The sequence below is a fragment of the Cheilinus undulatus genome, linkage group 14, assembly GCF_018320785.1.
Source record: "Cheilinus undulatus linkage group 14, ASM1832078v1, whole genome shotgun sequence".
NCBI lineage: Eukaryota > Metazoa > Chordata > Actinopteri > Labriformes > Labridae > Cheilinus > Cheilinus undulatus.
The window spans coordinates 14775713-14792834 of record NC_054878.1 but is presented as its reverse complement, the minus strand read 5'-3'; the positions used below and the strand labels follow the sequence as shown (position 1 = coordinate 14792834).

Sequence of the window (17122 nt, the reverse complement as noted above, 5' to 3'; positions counted from 1 at the left end):
TCAAGCTGTCCCTTCTATTTCCACAATGGTCCGAGGACAAATGCAGGCAGAGAGGGAGCAAATCTTTTCTGTTGTTTTCAGGCAGGAACCAAAGCAGATTACAAAGCTTGTCCTGACTGTTTACTCAGATATATTTCTGATGTTTCTCTGTTGCAAGGACTTCAATAATGCTCATAAATATGAGTACAAAACCACAGACAACAGTGACTGTTCCCATCATGAACCTGTCACGCTAAGATGGTACATGCTAGATTGATTTCCTCACACTGACATTCACACCAGGCCCTCACAATAACCCCCCGCTGTCCTGAAATCACCCCACAGTGGCAGCAGAGCGACCTCCCGTACACCCATTCATTCAATATTTACACTCAACAGTAGAATACACACACCTGATCATGAGCCGCTTTTGTTACACAGCAGATAACATTGCATAAGAATTTGTTAAAGTGTACAATGCAAATGGATGTGCAGATAGTAGAAACCACAGTTACAAAAAAGTTGGGACGTTGCAGTGATTTGAAAATCCTCTTTAACTTATATTCAATCAAATTCAGCACAAGGACAAGATATTGAATGTTTACGCTGGCAAACTTTTATGTATTTTGGAAACGTACACACATTCTTAATTTGATGCCTGCAACATGTACTAAAAAAGTTGGGACAGGGACAAGACATGACTGGGAAAAACAATCAAAAAACACTGGGAATATTCCACAGGTAAATTTGGTAACAGGTTATAGTACCATGTTTGGGTCTTAAAAGAGCACTCTTGAGGCTGTAAGGCATAGATTTGGTGAGGCAGACTGCCTGAGCGCACTATTAGGTGGGAAGGAGGATTAACAAATACCCGGTAGTGCTCTGGATGTCCTTGCACATCTCCAGGGGCATGTGAAAAAATAATAAAGTCCACATCTTGAGGGCAGAGTAAGGGGTAGATGTGGGGAGTAAGTATGCCTAGGTTACTGTCTGAGTGGGAAGTAGGGTTGTCACGAGCCCCTGGTCGTGCTGTGAATGCCCAGAGGGCCTGAAAACTGCCGGTAGTCTCCTGGCATACCACCAGAGATGAAAAGGCCTGGGCAAAAGACATGCTGTCAAGCTCGCCTCTGCCCCCTACTTCTCCAGCCCTGGGTTGTGGCACATTGTGTCCCCGTGATGAATCCAGTGTGCCCTACATGCCTAAAACTTATGCACATGACTGTAAGAAAGACCTCATTCTTCCTCCACTTCCAACTCTTTTCAAAAAGGTGTAACACAGTGGTAAACACGCTCCTGTCCCAGTTTTTCTGGAACTTGCTGCAGGGATCAAATTCAAAATGTGCATGTAGGCTATATAAAAAATATCAATAAGAGCTGTGGTTTGAAAATTTGATTTCTTGTCCTTATGCTTAATTCATTTAAAAATAGGTTAAAAAGGATGCTCAAATGACTATATTCTGTTTTTATTCAAATTTTGCAAAGCATCCCAGCTTTTTCGGAATTTGGGTTTGTAGATGAGTAAAACAAATCCGGGAAGAATCCAAAGACAGTGGGAGAGTGCTCCGATAAGGAATAAATGAATAATTGAATACATAAATAAAAGGAAATAAAGGTCAGTGTCATGGTTTTTGTCTTGTTTGCTCAGGTGCAGCAGTGAGACGGGGACATCACGCCACCTTTTCCCCCCAAGCTTGTGAGTCTGTCTGCTCCTCTCCACAGGAGTAAAGGTCAATGTTAAATCACATCAGAGCCACTTTGCTGTAATTGAGTGAGGGTTTAATGTGTTTTAGCCTGGTTCCTCTGTTGTCCTGAAGACAGGAGGCCAAGTGGAGGTGGAGCGCCTGAAACAGGTGGTTAAGCAGTAATCTGAGACAGTCACTGAGTACATGCACAATCATTAAACAACAGACTTCTGGAGTTGTACCGAATTATTCAAGCAGTCAAGCTAACAGCATAATCAAGCACAGTGGTTTCTGCAGAAGCGGGTATACTCTGCATTCTGTTAATGGCCAACCATATATGAAGGTTGCTATTGCTTTTTCACTAGGGCTAGACAGGTTTGGATTTTTTTCCCCTTAATAAATAAATTCATTTAGAAACTGCATTTTGTATTTATTTGGGTTGTCTTTGTGAGACATTAAAATTGGTTCGATGATCCGAAACATTTAAGTGTGATAAATATGCAAAAAAATTAGGAATCAGAAAGGGGGCACATACTATTTCACGGCACTGTAGCTGCATTGTAAGCTTAGCTTTAACTACCAAGCTCCATCATCTTAAATTAGCTAGCTTTAGCAAATGTAGCAAAGCTGACTTAGCTACACAAATAGCATAGATACATAGCTGCTTTGTGAACTTAGCTTATGAAGCTAATCGGGCTACATAAGCTACGTGTGAGAATATTTTTTTTCCTGTAAGCAGACTGTTTACTTGGCTTCATGAAAAATTTTGTTACCAGGTGTTGAACTTTTGGTATCCTTTCCCTTACTCTAAATGGAAGTTTAATCCTATTTTCCTTTTTTTTTTTTTTTTAATCAGTTTTTGCATGTTTAAGCACAATCTGAAATGCACATCCTCTTGAACGGTCTGAGAGTGACTGTCAGAAATTAATGGTCTGCAACCAGATTGTCTTGAAATTTGGTTATCACTACATTACAGGACATTTTAGAAAATGGAAGTATATGCATGTCTGCTAAGGGATTCCATATATGTTAGAGCTTTTGCCTCATTTTTTCCAAGCACACATTCACAACCTACTAGGAACAGCTACACAAACCAGCTGAGAACCATTGTTCTACGATACGTAATTGATTTAACCTTCACATTCTTCATCACTCCATTGAAACTACATTCTGGCGAATGAAGGCGGCTTTAATTTGGAACTGCAACGAGCACAACTTTACTCGAGCATATGCAGAAAATTTGCCAAGAATTCTGTTTTCACATCCCAAAATATTTCCATTATCACTTGTCTTGAGTCCTTAATTATTTTCAGCTTCATGTGGATTTTTTTCTACAATTCTGAGACAATATTTCTGATGCTGGTAGAAAGGCAGGCAGTAAACCATAGCTTAAAAGCATGGAGCTCCGCTCTAATACAGGAAGCCATAACTACAAACACTCTGAGAAAAACATGAATTATGTGCCCATAACAAGTGTCTGAGTCCTATTGAGGCATGAGTGAAAGATGGTACTGCGCAGAGATTACTGAGTCTGCTGGGCTGTGTAATGCTGCGATGATTATTTTCTGACGGCTGGGAAAATAAAACTGTCAGCCTGCATAAGTCGTAATTAATTGAAATTAATGAAACCAGTTTTGGTCTAATCATCGCATAAATTGCAGAGCCTATTTCTGAAAAAAAAAAAAAAAAAAAATGGCAGTACTCAGACTTTGAAATGGATGGCTTCTGTAAATACTTTCTGGGCATTTAATCATCTTTGTAAATGGGATGCATTACTCTGTAGTGATTAAAATGAGGGAAATCTAATACGGGAAAACTATAATAATTAGACAACTAATGGACTTTCTACTCAGACACTATGTTGCAAAAGTTTAAACTAAGTAGCTCTAAACTTCACCCAAAAAAGCTGATGGTAGAAAACATTACTTCTGGATTAATAAGCAACACAAAATAGCTCACATAGCAATAAAAACAACAAATTACACACTATATGAAATTTATTCCAGTGGTAGTAATGTACAAGAATTATAAAGCTGGTTTGCTTTACATCTTTCAGATAAGTTTTACTGCTGTACATATCTTCCATCACATACAGGTTTTAACTATGCTCACAAATACACCTCAGGCTTAAATAAAACATCTAAAAAGATGAAGAGGAATCATGTGAACAGCTCCTGCTGGGTTTAATACATGTAGAAAATAAAAATAAAGGTACAATAACTAAAATCTACAGGTTTTAATGGTCATAACATTATCACATACTACTCTCCACACCTAACTTGTACAATGACTCTTTCAGACGCAGAGGCTGACCTTACACATTGCAGCATTAGTTATGCTTCCCCTGTGTTATATTTAAAGTGTTCACTCATGTCATTTAACATGACACTGAATGAAATTAAAATAAGGTAGAAAAAACATCAGATGTGAAAAATAAGGGAAATCATGAGCCTCTTTCACAGTCTTTTACTGAAACAAAAATCTGACTGATGATTCCTGATAGAGATTTGGGGGCCTCCATTGCAGGGTGCCATGCCCCTCTCACTCCTTCCTGCGTTTCTTGTCGTGGTAGTCGTCCTTTGAGCGGCTGCTGGTTGAGGGTCTTTTGGAGCCACCGTGCTGCTTGGCCTCCTCCAAGAACTTGTCCAGACCGAAGGGATCCTCCTCAAACTGCACAGGGCCTTCTCGTCTCTGAGCATGATCAGTACCTGAGAACTCTTTGTCTGGCACAAACCTGGTGGACAGGAAAAGAAAACATTAGCAAATTCATAGTTTATTAGACCATTAAACTGTTCTCACTTATCTTTTATGTTGTGCATTTATCTTCCAGTCTAGTAACAGAAAGGATGAAAGACAACAACCGTGAATTAGGTCTCTACTTGTTCATTTTATAAAAGAAATGCAAAGCTAGATTCAGTCTCAGTGTTTTCCATTGAACATCTGTTTTCATGTCTCAGGGAACCAGAAGACTTTCTTCCATTGTTTTTACATAGCTGCGTGACACCCTGCAGCTAGACGACATTCCTAGAGGACAACGACAAGCTGTTGACTAAACATATGGGACAGGCCATGCTCGACTGGTAGTGTGTGGCACTGCTGCCCCAAGGACAAGAGCTCCTGCTGGGGTGTCATGTGCACTCTCAGCTTGTGCTTCAAAAAGAGAGCAGGAACAATCTTAAAATGAATGCAGAATTTTCTTATTCTGGGTAATTATCATGAAGTAGGTTGAAACTTTAGCCGTCACTTTAGTAGTCTGATAAATGTTAACCAAAGAGATGATTAACAAGCCTGTAAATGTTTCAAGTCCAGAGGCTTAAAAGATTAAATGATGGAGCCATTGTTGATAGTAAAACAATTTCAGAAAATATTAACACAAAAATTATAAACATTACGGTATAAGCTTATGAAGTTGTCAGTGAAATAAAGTTTGAGCACATGCCAAAGTAAGTCTCCCTAATCTATATGTAGATGGGCAAAGTACTGTCTATTGCACTATTAAGTTAACCACAAATGAGACAAGCAGAAACTCTGAACTGCCTGGGACAGGCTGCTCTGCAATAATCTTAAAGCTTGTGGGCTCACGCCACTGAAGGAGACGATGTGTCCTTTCCATAGAATTTGGCTCTAACAGTCACTCTTTTTAAAGTAACTAACTCTTTAGGCAATAAATCTGTCTTTAAAGAAGGCCAGGTCTGCATACTAACTATTTTTCCCTAGTATCTTTATCATCTTAATAATGTGTAACGTCAGACTGTGTGATTTCTGCTCATTATGAATTGATTTGTCATGACCATTGTAATAAGACAGCAATATTTCACAAAACAAACAAAAAAGCTTTGCTGGATCAGAATTGTTTTAATTAAAAAGTATTTTTTCAGCTAGTATAGTGCAGCACGTCATGCTTACGTGTACTGTCCCCTAATGGAGGGGACAGTAGTGTGCATCAAAAAGACTGATGTAATAATTTTCAAAACTCACAGCATAAGTTTATCAGTCTTATAATAACTAAATCTGCTGAAAACAATTACTTTTCACTAATAAATTCAGCTTCTACAAGCGTGAATTTATCATGTATAAGCTAATATAATGCTGTGCATCCTGCTGGATGTAGTAAGAAGTTGGATGTAGTCATTTCTAAAATGCACAACATGATTTCATCTAACTAAATATTCTGTTTTGAAAAAAAGATATGTTGGCATCTTTAGCCATTTGTTTATCTGCTTGCGATGTCCAGAAACCAGCTACAGTGATATGACAAACTGAACCACAGGCAAGTCATCAAGCTGCAATGGCTCAGCTCTCACAGCTGCAAATGTCATCAACAATGTTTTTAAACACTTGCTGCATTGCCAATCTTTGGTCTTAGCTGGGCTTCAGAATTCTTGGTACAGTACTCTCAAGCAGTGGTAAAAAATACCATCACAAATACACCATTTATATGTAAATATCTATTAGCATGGCTCTTGTACTTAAAAAAAAAAAAAAAAAAAGGATTTATGCACAACTTGTGTGACTTTGTATGCTCTTAAATGGCAATGTCCTTGAATTATGAAGAGACACATAAGACAATTATGACAAAATCAAACATAACCTAATTACACCCTTATCTTTTTGTCATATTTAAAATAATTTCCATGTCGGACATCAGTAACTTCTCTGCTCTTTACACATCTTCCAAATGATAATTGGACTACTGTTCAGTAACCTGACAAAACTGTGACTTGGAATGACACAATGTAAACAGACTGATGGCCAAGTATTAGTGACCATTCAACAAAAATAATGAAATCCATAGTACCTGTTGTTTTGCATGAGCGTGTCAAAGTCATCTGCGTAGGCATCCTTATCAATGTTTTTGCTGGGTCTGTAGATGTTTGAAGCCATGTCTCTACCACTGCGGAAGGGCTGGTCATACACGTTGTATGTGTCATCTTCACCGCCTGCAAAACCACTATCCATTCCCTGGAAGACAGAGAGACAGAGAGAAAATACATCAATATACATACAATTTAAAAGACAAATCTACTTATGAAGGTTGTGCCTGCAAATAAACATTTAAACTTTAGGAAATGTTTTTTTCCTCATTTAGAAAGAAAAAGAAATTATGTGACTGATCTGATATTAACAACAAATCTGCAGATCACATGGTATATTTTGTGGTCAGATTTAATACTCTATTTTAATATTATAAACAGTATACCACTGCTTTCTTTAAAAGCCCGACTATGACCAAATGAGGAAGAACAGCGGTCAAAATTTGGCTCCAGCATGCCTCCCAGCACTCTTTCAGAAGTAACAACAAACAAAGGAATCAAATCAATCAGGAATCAAAAGTGTGACATATGCATCTGATTTACAGTATTGCCCAATACAAAAAAATCAAAAGTACTGATAAAATACAGCAGCTTTGAACGAATCTAACCTTGCTCTGATTGAAGAGTCTCTGGTCATATTGGGCTTCACTGGCTGACCGCGGGTTGGGCATGCCCAGAGCGATGAGCTCACTGATGTCTCTGTCTTGATCTCTCTGCAGCTTGGACCTGTGACAAAACACAGAATGATGTAAAAACAACATAAGAAAACACATTTCCAAAAAATCTACAGTCAAAAGGGAACAGCAATTTTATATTGTTGTACTATATTGTAAGTGCATCTAAAAGATTGTAGAAGAGTTCATTTTCCTTCAACACTTTAATCAAAAAGAGAAACCTTTGTATATTTGAGGTTTATTACATGAAGTGAAATATTTAAAATCTTTTTGTTTTAATCTTGATGATTATGGCTTAAAGCCCATAAAAATAAAAAAACACTATCTCAAACTATTAGAATTTTGCATAAGACCAATGGTAAAAAAAGGTCAACACAATGAAATGCCTATTAAGCTCTCAAACTTGGTCGAGGCTACTTTTGCACTGCATCGGTGTGGTGTGGCATGGAGGGAATCTGCTTTTGGCACTGCTAAGGTATTATGATTTGCTTTGATAGCAGCCTTCAGCTTGTCTGTATTATAGTTTGATGTCTCATTTTCCTCTTGACACCATGCTAAACATTCTCTACAGAGTTCAGGTCAGGCCAGTTGGCCAGCCAATCTAACACAGTAATACCAAGGTCAGTAAAGAAGTTTCTGGTAGTTTTGGCACTGCTGGTGGGTGCCAAGTCCTGCTGGAAAAAAGAAATCAGTATCCTTGTAAAGATTCTTAGAAGATGGAAGCATGAAGTGCTTTGCAATCTCCTAATAGACAGCTGACAGCATTGACTCTGGACTGTGGAAACTGAAAACACCGGACTTTAATCACCTTGGATTCTCTGCCTCTCCACTCTTCCTCCAGACTCTGGGACTTTGGTTTCCAAATGTAATGCAAAACTGACTTTAATCTAAAAACAGGACTTTGGACTATGGAGTAACAGATGGCTGCCAAGTGAATCTAAAATATATTCAAGTTTCACTTTTTGAATTAAATTACAGAATAAAACTGAACTTTTCTAAAATATCTCATTTCTGAGATGCATCATTATATATCACATTAAACTCCCCTGCATGCCTATGCATAAAACAAAAGGTTACACCTTTTATCACAAGGATTTTGGCATCAAATCATTACTTTAAAATGAAATGCAAGCATAAAAAACTCTCTGTATTAAGTTCTTTGTGACTTTACATCTCGACTGTCCTCTGGCAAACAGTGTGTCAAAGTTAAGTGAAAGGTAATTTTAAGATAACGAGGTTTGTGCTTTCTGGCAGCTGGAATTGTGATTGTAATGAGCTCTCCTCTGAATTTCAATTCCACCTCTCCTTCAGGGACCCACAATTCTATCAAATGACACCCTGACAGCGCACATACGCATGCACTGATCACTCATCTCTCATGCACAGTATGTGGATCACTGTGGACAAGGACTACTGCCTGGGTACTCTGCTGGATCCTGCTGGGTTTGTTCAGTATAACTGCTGGTCCCATGAATGATTCAGCAGAGTGGCTGTGTGTGTCTGCGTGGAGAGACAGAGTGGCTAAGTTCACATGCGGTGTGTTTAAAGTGCGTGTCCAGCACCTCTTATCAGGAGCAGCCCTGGAAATGTTCCTGTCGTGCTGTCTCTCTTTCCTTCTGTCATGGCGGATCTCGTCACGCTCTCTGACCGCTGCGTCCTCGCCACCTGCTGCTTGAGACAGGGAGAGATGGACAGACAGAAAGTGGGAGAAAAGGTGAGGATACAAGAAGAAAATTATAAAAATAAATAAAGGAATAAACACATGAGGGGAGAAGTGAGAGACAGATGATGGGAAATGTTGCAGTTGACGGGCAGAGGTGAAAAGAAACATGGAGATAAAGAGGGAGACAGATGGAGAGAGAAATGAGACGACAGAGGTGAGAGAAGCGGATGTTAGGTGATGTTTGGGAAAATGAAAAAAAAAAACAGATGGTGTAGGCATGGTGAAATGTGAGGCAGGTGGTTGAGACAAGGTAGAAGAGGAAGATTAACTCAAGAGAAACTGAGTGCTCAGTCGACTTACAGACAAAAACACAGATGTTGGAGTTTATAATAAAATGGTACTTTGAGATTTTAAATTCTGACTCAGTCATGTATTGAAAGGGTCATTCAAAGACAACACAAAAAACATGCCATACAACCCTGATTTATCGTCTTAAAATCCGAATGCTAACTATCAGCAGGGTAGCAGAACACTTCACAGTTTGCTGGTGCTGTCAACACTGGCAGGGTGAAAAATGTTGTCATCATTTATGCCACCCATGCTCCAGATTTAGAAGTGGCAACAGCGCTGCCAATCAAGTCTCCCCACTCCCTCTAAATAACACAAGTAAGAAACAGCTGGAGTAACCTTTTTACTGACCCTTATCTTCAGGACTTACCTTTGTCTTCGTGACTTCTGATTCCTGCCCTGCGGTCTCGAGCCATCTGGGCCAGATCCCTCAGTTTCTCCTCCCTCTTTTCCTTCTCCTTCTGTGCCATCTTCTTCTCGACCTGAGCTCTCATTTCCACTGCCTCTCTGGCCTATGGAGACATCCAAATATGTAGTGTAAATAAGTGTGGAAAACGTAGCAGTTTTGTTACTAGCAATGAGGATTATTGGTGCTGTACCTTTCTATCAGCGATGTAGAGCGCCTCAGCCAGCTTGGCAAAGTTTTCATTAATGTGAACTGTTTGCAGCCCTCTGCCGTCAGCAGCCAGACGTTTATCAAGAGGAATGGTGTAACCCTGAATGAAAACAGAACACCAAGAGAAAGAAATGAGTCAAGGAGAAAAACAGGGAGTGGGGTAACAAAATGAGGATAATCATAGAGGACCTGGTGTCCCAAAAATCTAATATTTATGACACTGCAAACCAAAATGGCAGGAAAAACACAACTGCATGAACTTCTCAATGGATATTACATCTAGATGAAAGCTGCAGCTGACTCTGTGTTCACATTACCTTTGCGTTCTTCCAGTTAGAGATGCAAGGAGGAATCTTCCACTCCTGCTGCTCCTTGACCGTCATCTAAAACAGCAAAAAAGACAAAGTCAAACACAGTTTCTCCTGAAACAATTTAAATGTATTTTTCTTCATAAAGCCGAAAAATACAAAAATAAGAAAATTATTTCAGCCAATTGTACCTTTCTACTTGGGGAATGCATGACTGGGGCGGGGGGAGAAGGAGGTCCCCGAGGAATCTTCTTATTGATCCTGAAACGAACAAAATGATTTAACTTTATTTTTGATAGGCTGCAGGGACAGAAAACACAATTTCAAACGTGTTTGAAAACATCCTGGTTCGCACAGAACATTTGTCAGAAGGATAGTCACAACAAATTATGATGTGTTTGAACCTGACAGTTTGGTCGATAATGACTTTATTGTCAGTGCAAAATCTTAGACAAAGATATCAATGGGAGAGATTTGCAATCATTAAAAGAATTAAAGGTCAAGTGTTACACTTGAGGAAAAATTACTAAACAAGTATCAACCCAAAACCTTGCAAATGGGTTTTAATTAACTGCAGGATTTTGATTTTTTAATTCTTCTGCTTATTAGAACACATTTCTCATTTTAATTTCCTTTAGCCATTTGCTGCTTCTCAATTTAGATGAAGTTAATGAAAATAAACTACAAGGTGAGTGAAATTCTGAATGTCTGAATTTAAAGACTTATTAACCATCTAAAGACATTACATATGAACATTTTTCTGTATAATCATGTTCAGTCAAACCAGCAAATAAATGTCAATTCCATGTTTAGGTGAGAACTCTTTGCTTACTTGAAACGGGGTGGCTCCATTGGATCCTTCTGCATTTCCACCATCCGAATCACCCTCTGTTTGGCCCCTGAGTTAAATGCCACTCCCTGCTGGGACGGTGTATATCTTTAGGAAAGACAAAGGGTTGAGATGCATAAAAGGTTCATCCCTCAACAACAAACAGGTAAACAGACTTTAAATCAATTTCACCTTCTTATGTTTTAAAAAGGACATGTCTGAATCATTCCCATCACTCGCTTAATATCCACCTGGCTTCAGCATGAGCTCAGTGACAGAGCAACATTACTTAATATTTTTACTGTAAGTGAGCAAAAATAGTTAAATAATCAAACATGACATGTACCTGATATATTGTGCTGGAGCTTGTTTGTCTGCAGCTCTTACGGGCATAGCAGCTGCAATCTTTTGAGAAACCTGTTTGTCCAAAGCAGCCCGAGTCTTCTCTGTGAGCTACAAGGACACATAAGGAAACAACAACATTTAGTTAAGGACAAGTTAAAATGTTTTATGCTTCTAAATCATTTACATTCAGGCAACATGAGCACTGCATTTGAGAGAAAATAGAACACATAGAAGCCTTAGGATGCTAGTTTGAAACTTGATTGTTGCCGAGCAACCCAAACATTTTCCTCACAGAGCTGCTGTGATTGGCTAGTCATGTGCAAGCTACTGCTGACTGGGTTCAGATCTGCTGTGGGTTTCACCAGGTATACGCGAGTTCAAATGTAACCTAGTTTGAACTTAAAGTCTATATTGTGTCAGAGTTAACAATATGCTCACTTTTATGGTGTTGCACTAGCTGAGATAATTTCAGCGTAGGTTGGTTTTTAATGTAAATATTACACGTGCCCCCTAATAGGTGTAAAGTCCTCTGTAAATTCGGTTACCTTGGTGACAGTTTAAAAAGATAGGATAACTTGGAGAATTACGAGGAGCTGACGATTTTACTGGCTGTTTCATGTCAGCAGGGCATTCTCTGTGATCATTACACCCCCCATAAATTTATGAAAACTTTCTTTGATCTCGCAAGTTCTTTTTTTCATAAGCAGAGGCACAATTTGATATTTCCCAAATCGTTCAGCCCATAAGTGCAGCCACACGGATGAGGGGTTGGGTGTTGGAGCAGGGATCTAAGCGGGTCACGGATCAGCTGTTTCTTCATTAGCTGTCTGACCAACAATTTTTAAGTGCCCAGGGCATTGTTGTGATCTTTTATAATTTTCAGTTTGGTACTGTTTTCTGTCAGGAGAGCTGCTGCTCCTGGTGTCTGTGCATTATTGATCTTGTGAGATTGGTTTCACATAGACGAGAAATCTTGTGACATTTTGATCTCATCACTCCCCTAGCTATTAATAAGTATAGCTTTTAAGTAAAAGGTGAATAGACTGTATTGCTCTCTGTGATAACATTGAATAAAGGATATATCACTAACACTTTCAGTTTACAAAATTAGCTGAGTTCTATGTATTGCTAGAAATATTTTGAACACAAATGTTTTATACTGAAAATGAATGTTTTCATTTGGTTGACAATATGAGGAGATGGTCTTTATTCAGTCAAATCTAAAGTCACACAGATAACATGAACAGATGTACACCTGCTCATCTTTCTTTCAACAAACACCCCTGGCTTACCTCTTGGATAGCATCCTCATCAGGCCTCTGAAGTTCAGCAGCATCCTCATTCAAAACTTCCTTTGGAAGAAGGTCTGTGTACTTACTGAAGATCACCTGCAAATGATGAAAGACATACATCAGACTGAGAAAAATGACCTTCAAACAATGCAATAGATTGTTTCAAGTGTTTTTCACTGTTGACTACACTTGTGCATAATGTAAAACAAAGTATATTTATGAAGTAATTGATTAACATTTATTATGCAGAGGCATAGGCAATATTAGTATTTATATGGAAACTGGTTTGACATTTAAAACAAGATGGAATTTGTCTGGTCCAGCCTCAATTGTATGAATTCAAGAGACCTTTGTATTACTTACCACAAATTAAAAACAGGTACTTCTGTAACTAATGCATATCCAAATAATGTATCTTTGACAGGGCCTAACTTTTTAGACATAAGAGTGTGCAGTCTCATTAATGGAGTTCAGTCACACACACCCCGCACCATCTTTTGTTTGTTATCCAAGCTTCAAGATTGTTTGTTTGATAAATGCATGTCATGCAGAGGTTTTAAAATCAATTACCCATTGTACTTAAAATCAGGATATCAATACCAATCAAAGCAATTGTGATTATGATTTCTGACATAATCAAGCAGCCTAACTGCAAACACAGTAAAGTGTGTGTTGAGCATATCTTCACTGGTAGTTTAGTTGTTTACCTTATCCTTGCTCTGTCCTTGTCTGGCTATGGCGTCATATTTGATCTTTCCTTCTGCGTCCACCTGTACAGCCAGGGCATTCGATGTCTTCTTCTTCCGACCCATCTCCAGAGGAAACTGGGCCACATGGATCTCTGGGAAAGCTCCTCCATCTCCAAAGTCCTACAATAACACAAATTAAAAAACAATATAAAATGTTCTTATGTTAACATGTCTATCAACTCACTATCAATGATACATCTGCCAGTACTAAGCCAGACAAAAACATCCACCATCACAAACATAGCACTGACATAACCCCTTTTCAAACTTGTAAAAGTTTGAGATAACTACGTGATAAAAAAGACATAGATCTACCTCAAGGGAGCGGGGTACCCAGCCTTTTCTGTGTCCATAAGGAGGGGGATCTCTGCGGGAAGCAACCAGGGCGGTGGAGTAGGACTTTTGGGCTCGGAGGCGCTCCTCTGCCTCCAGCTGGTCCTGGGACAACTGGGTCGGCGCCGGTAAAAAGCTGTAAATAAAATAAAGGGAAAAACGACACTCTTGTTGGTTTGTTTTTAAGCTCTGCTGCTTTAAGCCCTAGCTAGCTAGCATTAGCCGAAAGTGCCAACAGATTACGTTATGTCAACGTAACAACGCTGATTCAAAGGTGCTCAAAGAACCAGCTGACAAGCTTCAACACTCAGTATTAATAATTATACATCTACGTGGGAAAAATGAAGGAACACTACAAACCTGACTCCAGGAAACGACTGATAAATTTATGTTTTTTACCCCACTATAGCATGTTGATAAGCTACATAGCTAGCATGGCTAATAGCCTACGACACACGGCTAGCTAGCATTTGTCGGTGAAGTTAGCTATGATTTGAAAAAGGAAACGACGACAGACAGGGTGAAACAACACTGTGTGATACTGAATTTAGTCTTTAAATGATACGTCATGGTTTGAAAAAGGAATATCGAACAAATTTGTGGCTAAAAGAACAAAAGGCCTTGTCGTGGTACTTACCTCGTTAGAGACATTTTCCTCTATCTTCCTTAGCAGAGAACTGAGCATGCGCACTCAGTGCTAAAAGGAGACTGCGCCATCCGGAAAGTCACTTTATCAACAAAGGCCTTTTCCGCTATATTATTAAAAATACTGCAACTTTTTTCAGCAAGCTTATCTAAGAATAAACCATTTTATTGTAGAATTGGGGTTATAGTTTTAGCCTCTATTCTGCTTTATTGGTGTTTGCAAACACATAAAAAAATCAAAATGACACACTAATATGTTAAATCCACTTGTAGCGCACGCCAAAACAAACAAACAAACAACCCCCCCCCCCAAAAAAAATCTCTCTATGTCAGTGTTGTTTTACGAGGACATTTTACCTGTGCAAGATTCTTACAAGAAACCTGAAGAATTGATTCACTGACATGTTTTGCTTATGTGGGTGCACTATTTCTAAGCACCTTTTGAGTTAAAAATTCCAACATATCTCTACAGCATTTTGACAAAAATGATGCAGCCATCATCAGTTTTAAAAATCTATCAAGCTTCTCAAGTTGTCCTCATAATTTTGAAATCATGATACAACAGGTTGAAAATGAATAATTTTCAAGTCCTCCTCCTGCAAAAGGGAGAGCTGTTTGATATTTATATTTTAAGATACATAACATAGGTATTGTAGGCTGTGAAAGTTTAAAATAGGAACTGTTCTTCTATGAAAAAAAAAACACAACGTGGGGTTATAGATATTGATTTAGTAATGAAAAATACCAAGATTGTTAATATTAGACACAATTTTAAGGTATTTGTTGTTCTGCAGTGGGTTTTCAAGTCCTTAGAGTTTAAAAATAGTCAGTTTTTTTTAGTTTGGCCACGTAATGAAATTTCATGCTGTGACTGGCAAAATTAATTTATTTACTGTGCTACTTTAATACAATTACATTTTCAAAAATCCACATTATTCTAAGAATTTCTACAGTTAATCATAATTTATCTCTCTTCTTGACACATTTTCCTTAATTTTGCATTTGTCTTGGTTCCATTTTGGTTTTTATTCCATCTTAAACTAAAGGAAATTGACTTCTTGTTACTTTTATTTTGAAAGAACAAAGGAAACTTTGGGTAAATGGAAGATTATGACACAGATTTAACCACAGAAAAGGGAACTTGTTCTAGATTGAAAAGGAAGTAAGGGAACAGTAAACGCTTTGATATTAGAAGATGTGAATGACGTTTGACTTGTCCTTTTTTAACTCAAATGAGTAAAGCTGTCAAACAATTACATTTTTAATCTTGATTAATCTCACCATTATGATTAACCTCCTTCTTTTACACAATCTTCTCCCTGGCTGTAGTTCTCTTACAAATGGAAAAAATTCTCCTCCAGGATTTTCCAATAATTTGCTGCATACATTTTTAACATCTACCTTTACAAGCCTTCAAGGCTGGCTGCCAAGAAGCATCCCACAGCATGATGCTGCCACCACCATGCTTCACAGTGGGGATGGTGTGTTTGTGGTGATGTGTAGTGTTTGGTGTCTTGTCTGATGGCCAGAAAGCACCAAATTGGTCTCATCAGACTAAAGAACTTTCTTCCACTTGACCATGGGTCTCACACATGCATTTTGGTGAACTCTAGTTCAGATTTAATACACATTTTCTTCAACAGTGGCTTTCTCTTTTCCACTCTCCCATAAAGCTTTGACTTGTGAGGAACAAAGGGTTCAGTTGTTGTATGCCCCCCATATCTGCTGCTGAAGCTTGTAACTCCTTCAGAGTTTCCATACAGTAGATCTCTTGGTGGCCTCTCTTACCAGCTTCCTTCTTGCATGGTTTCTCAGTGTATGTAAGGAAGGTCTGATCTTGGCAGATTTTCATATTCCTTTCATTTCTTGATGGTGTATTAAACTGAACTCTAGGGGATGTTCAGCATCTTTTCAATAACCTTTTCTCTGAGTTGCTGTGAGTGTTCTTTTGATTTCATGGTGTAATGGTTGCTGTGAATACTGATTAACCAGTGACTTGATCTTCCAGACACAGATGTCTTTATACTTCAATGATCTGAGACGCAATCAATGCACTCAGGTGATCCCATTTCAGTAACTGTGAGTCTTCCAGCACCAAATGGCTGGACCTCTGCAGAATTAGGTCAGCCACTTTGATGGGGGTGAATATTTATGCAGGCACTCAGTTTACCTTTTATGCTTAAAATCAATTAAAGGGTTTAACATCCAAGGGGTGAATACTTTTATAGGCATTGCATATTCCACTTGAAGCATCCCATTTCTAATCTGATATGGGTGTTTTTCGCTGGCTTCCAGGAAGTTTCTTGTTTTTCTTTAGCTGAAAAAGTCCATGAATGGACTATGAGCTATTGCAGCAAGGTTTTACCCACTTAGTGCTGCAAACAACCTTGAAATAGACAATGAATATTACACCTATACTGTATAAAGCTGCTTTGAGTTCCTTCTTTGTGTTTAAGTCTAAACGGCATTAGTGAATCAACCACGGCCTTGTCATTTTTTTCAGGGACGCAGATAACGCTACTCTTATGGTGCCAACATTGCTTTTTTATAAAGGTAAACAGAGTCCACCTGGTTCCTGCACGGAGTGATAAAGCAGCATAAGTAGCAAGGCCAGACAGTATTATCTGGTGTAAAATGGAAAAAAGACAACCCTCAAGCTGTTGCAGGACTAGATGAGGTGGATGTGGTTGAAAACTTCAGACAACTTAGCAGAGGAGGAATATAAAAAGCTTGATTATTTTGCTATCATGTAGGAGATTTATATAATGCCACCTTTTGCTGTTATGATGAATGTGATGAATATGATGACTCAGACTCTCCAGTCATGATGATCAGCAAGAAGAAG

The 17122-nt window shown here is 38.6% G+C and overlaps 1 protein-coding gene across 2 annotated transcripts; it reads right to left on the bottom strand.

Annotated features, from left to right (window-relative positions):
* Positions 1-3640: 3640 nt before the first annotated feature.
* snw1 (SNW domain containing 1) lies at positions 3641-14346 on the bottom strand. Of its 2 annotated transcripts, none has more exons than XM_041806025.1 (14): positions 14270-14346; positions 13615-13768; positions 13258-13419; positions 12551-12646; positions 11260-11366; positions 10917-11021; positions 10276-10345; positions 10094-10159; positions 9760-9876; positions 9531-9672; positions 8712-8820; positions 7084-7201; positions 6460-6623; positions 3641-4395 (listed from the first exon to the last, which is right to left on the bottom strand). In XM_041806025.1, the coding sequence occupies exons 1-14, from the start codon at positions 14281-14283 to the stop codon at positions 4203-4205; spliced, it is 1617 nt and encodes a 538-aa protein (XP_041661959.1). In that variant the 5' UTR covers positions 14284-14346; the 3' UTR covers positions 3641-4202. The 2 variants fall into 2 exon arrangements, with proteins under 2 accessions (XP_041661959.1, XP_041661960.1); XM_041806026.1 differs by having other exon boundaries at positions 8712-8817.
* Between the last annotated feature and the right edge of the window lie 2776 nt (positions 14347-17122).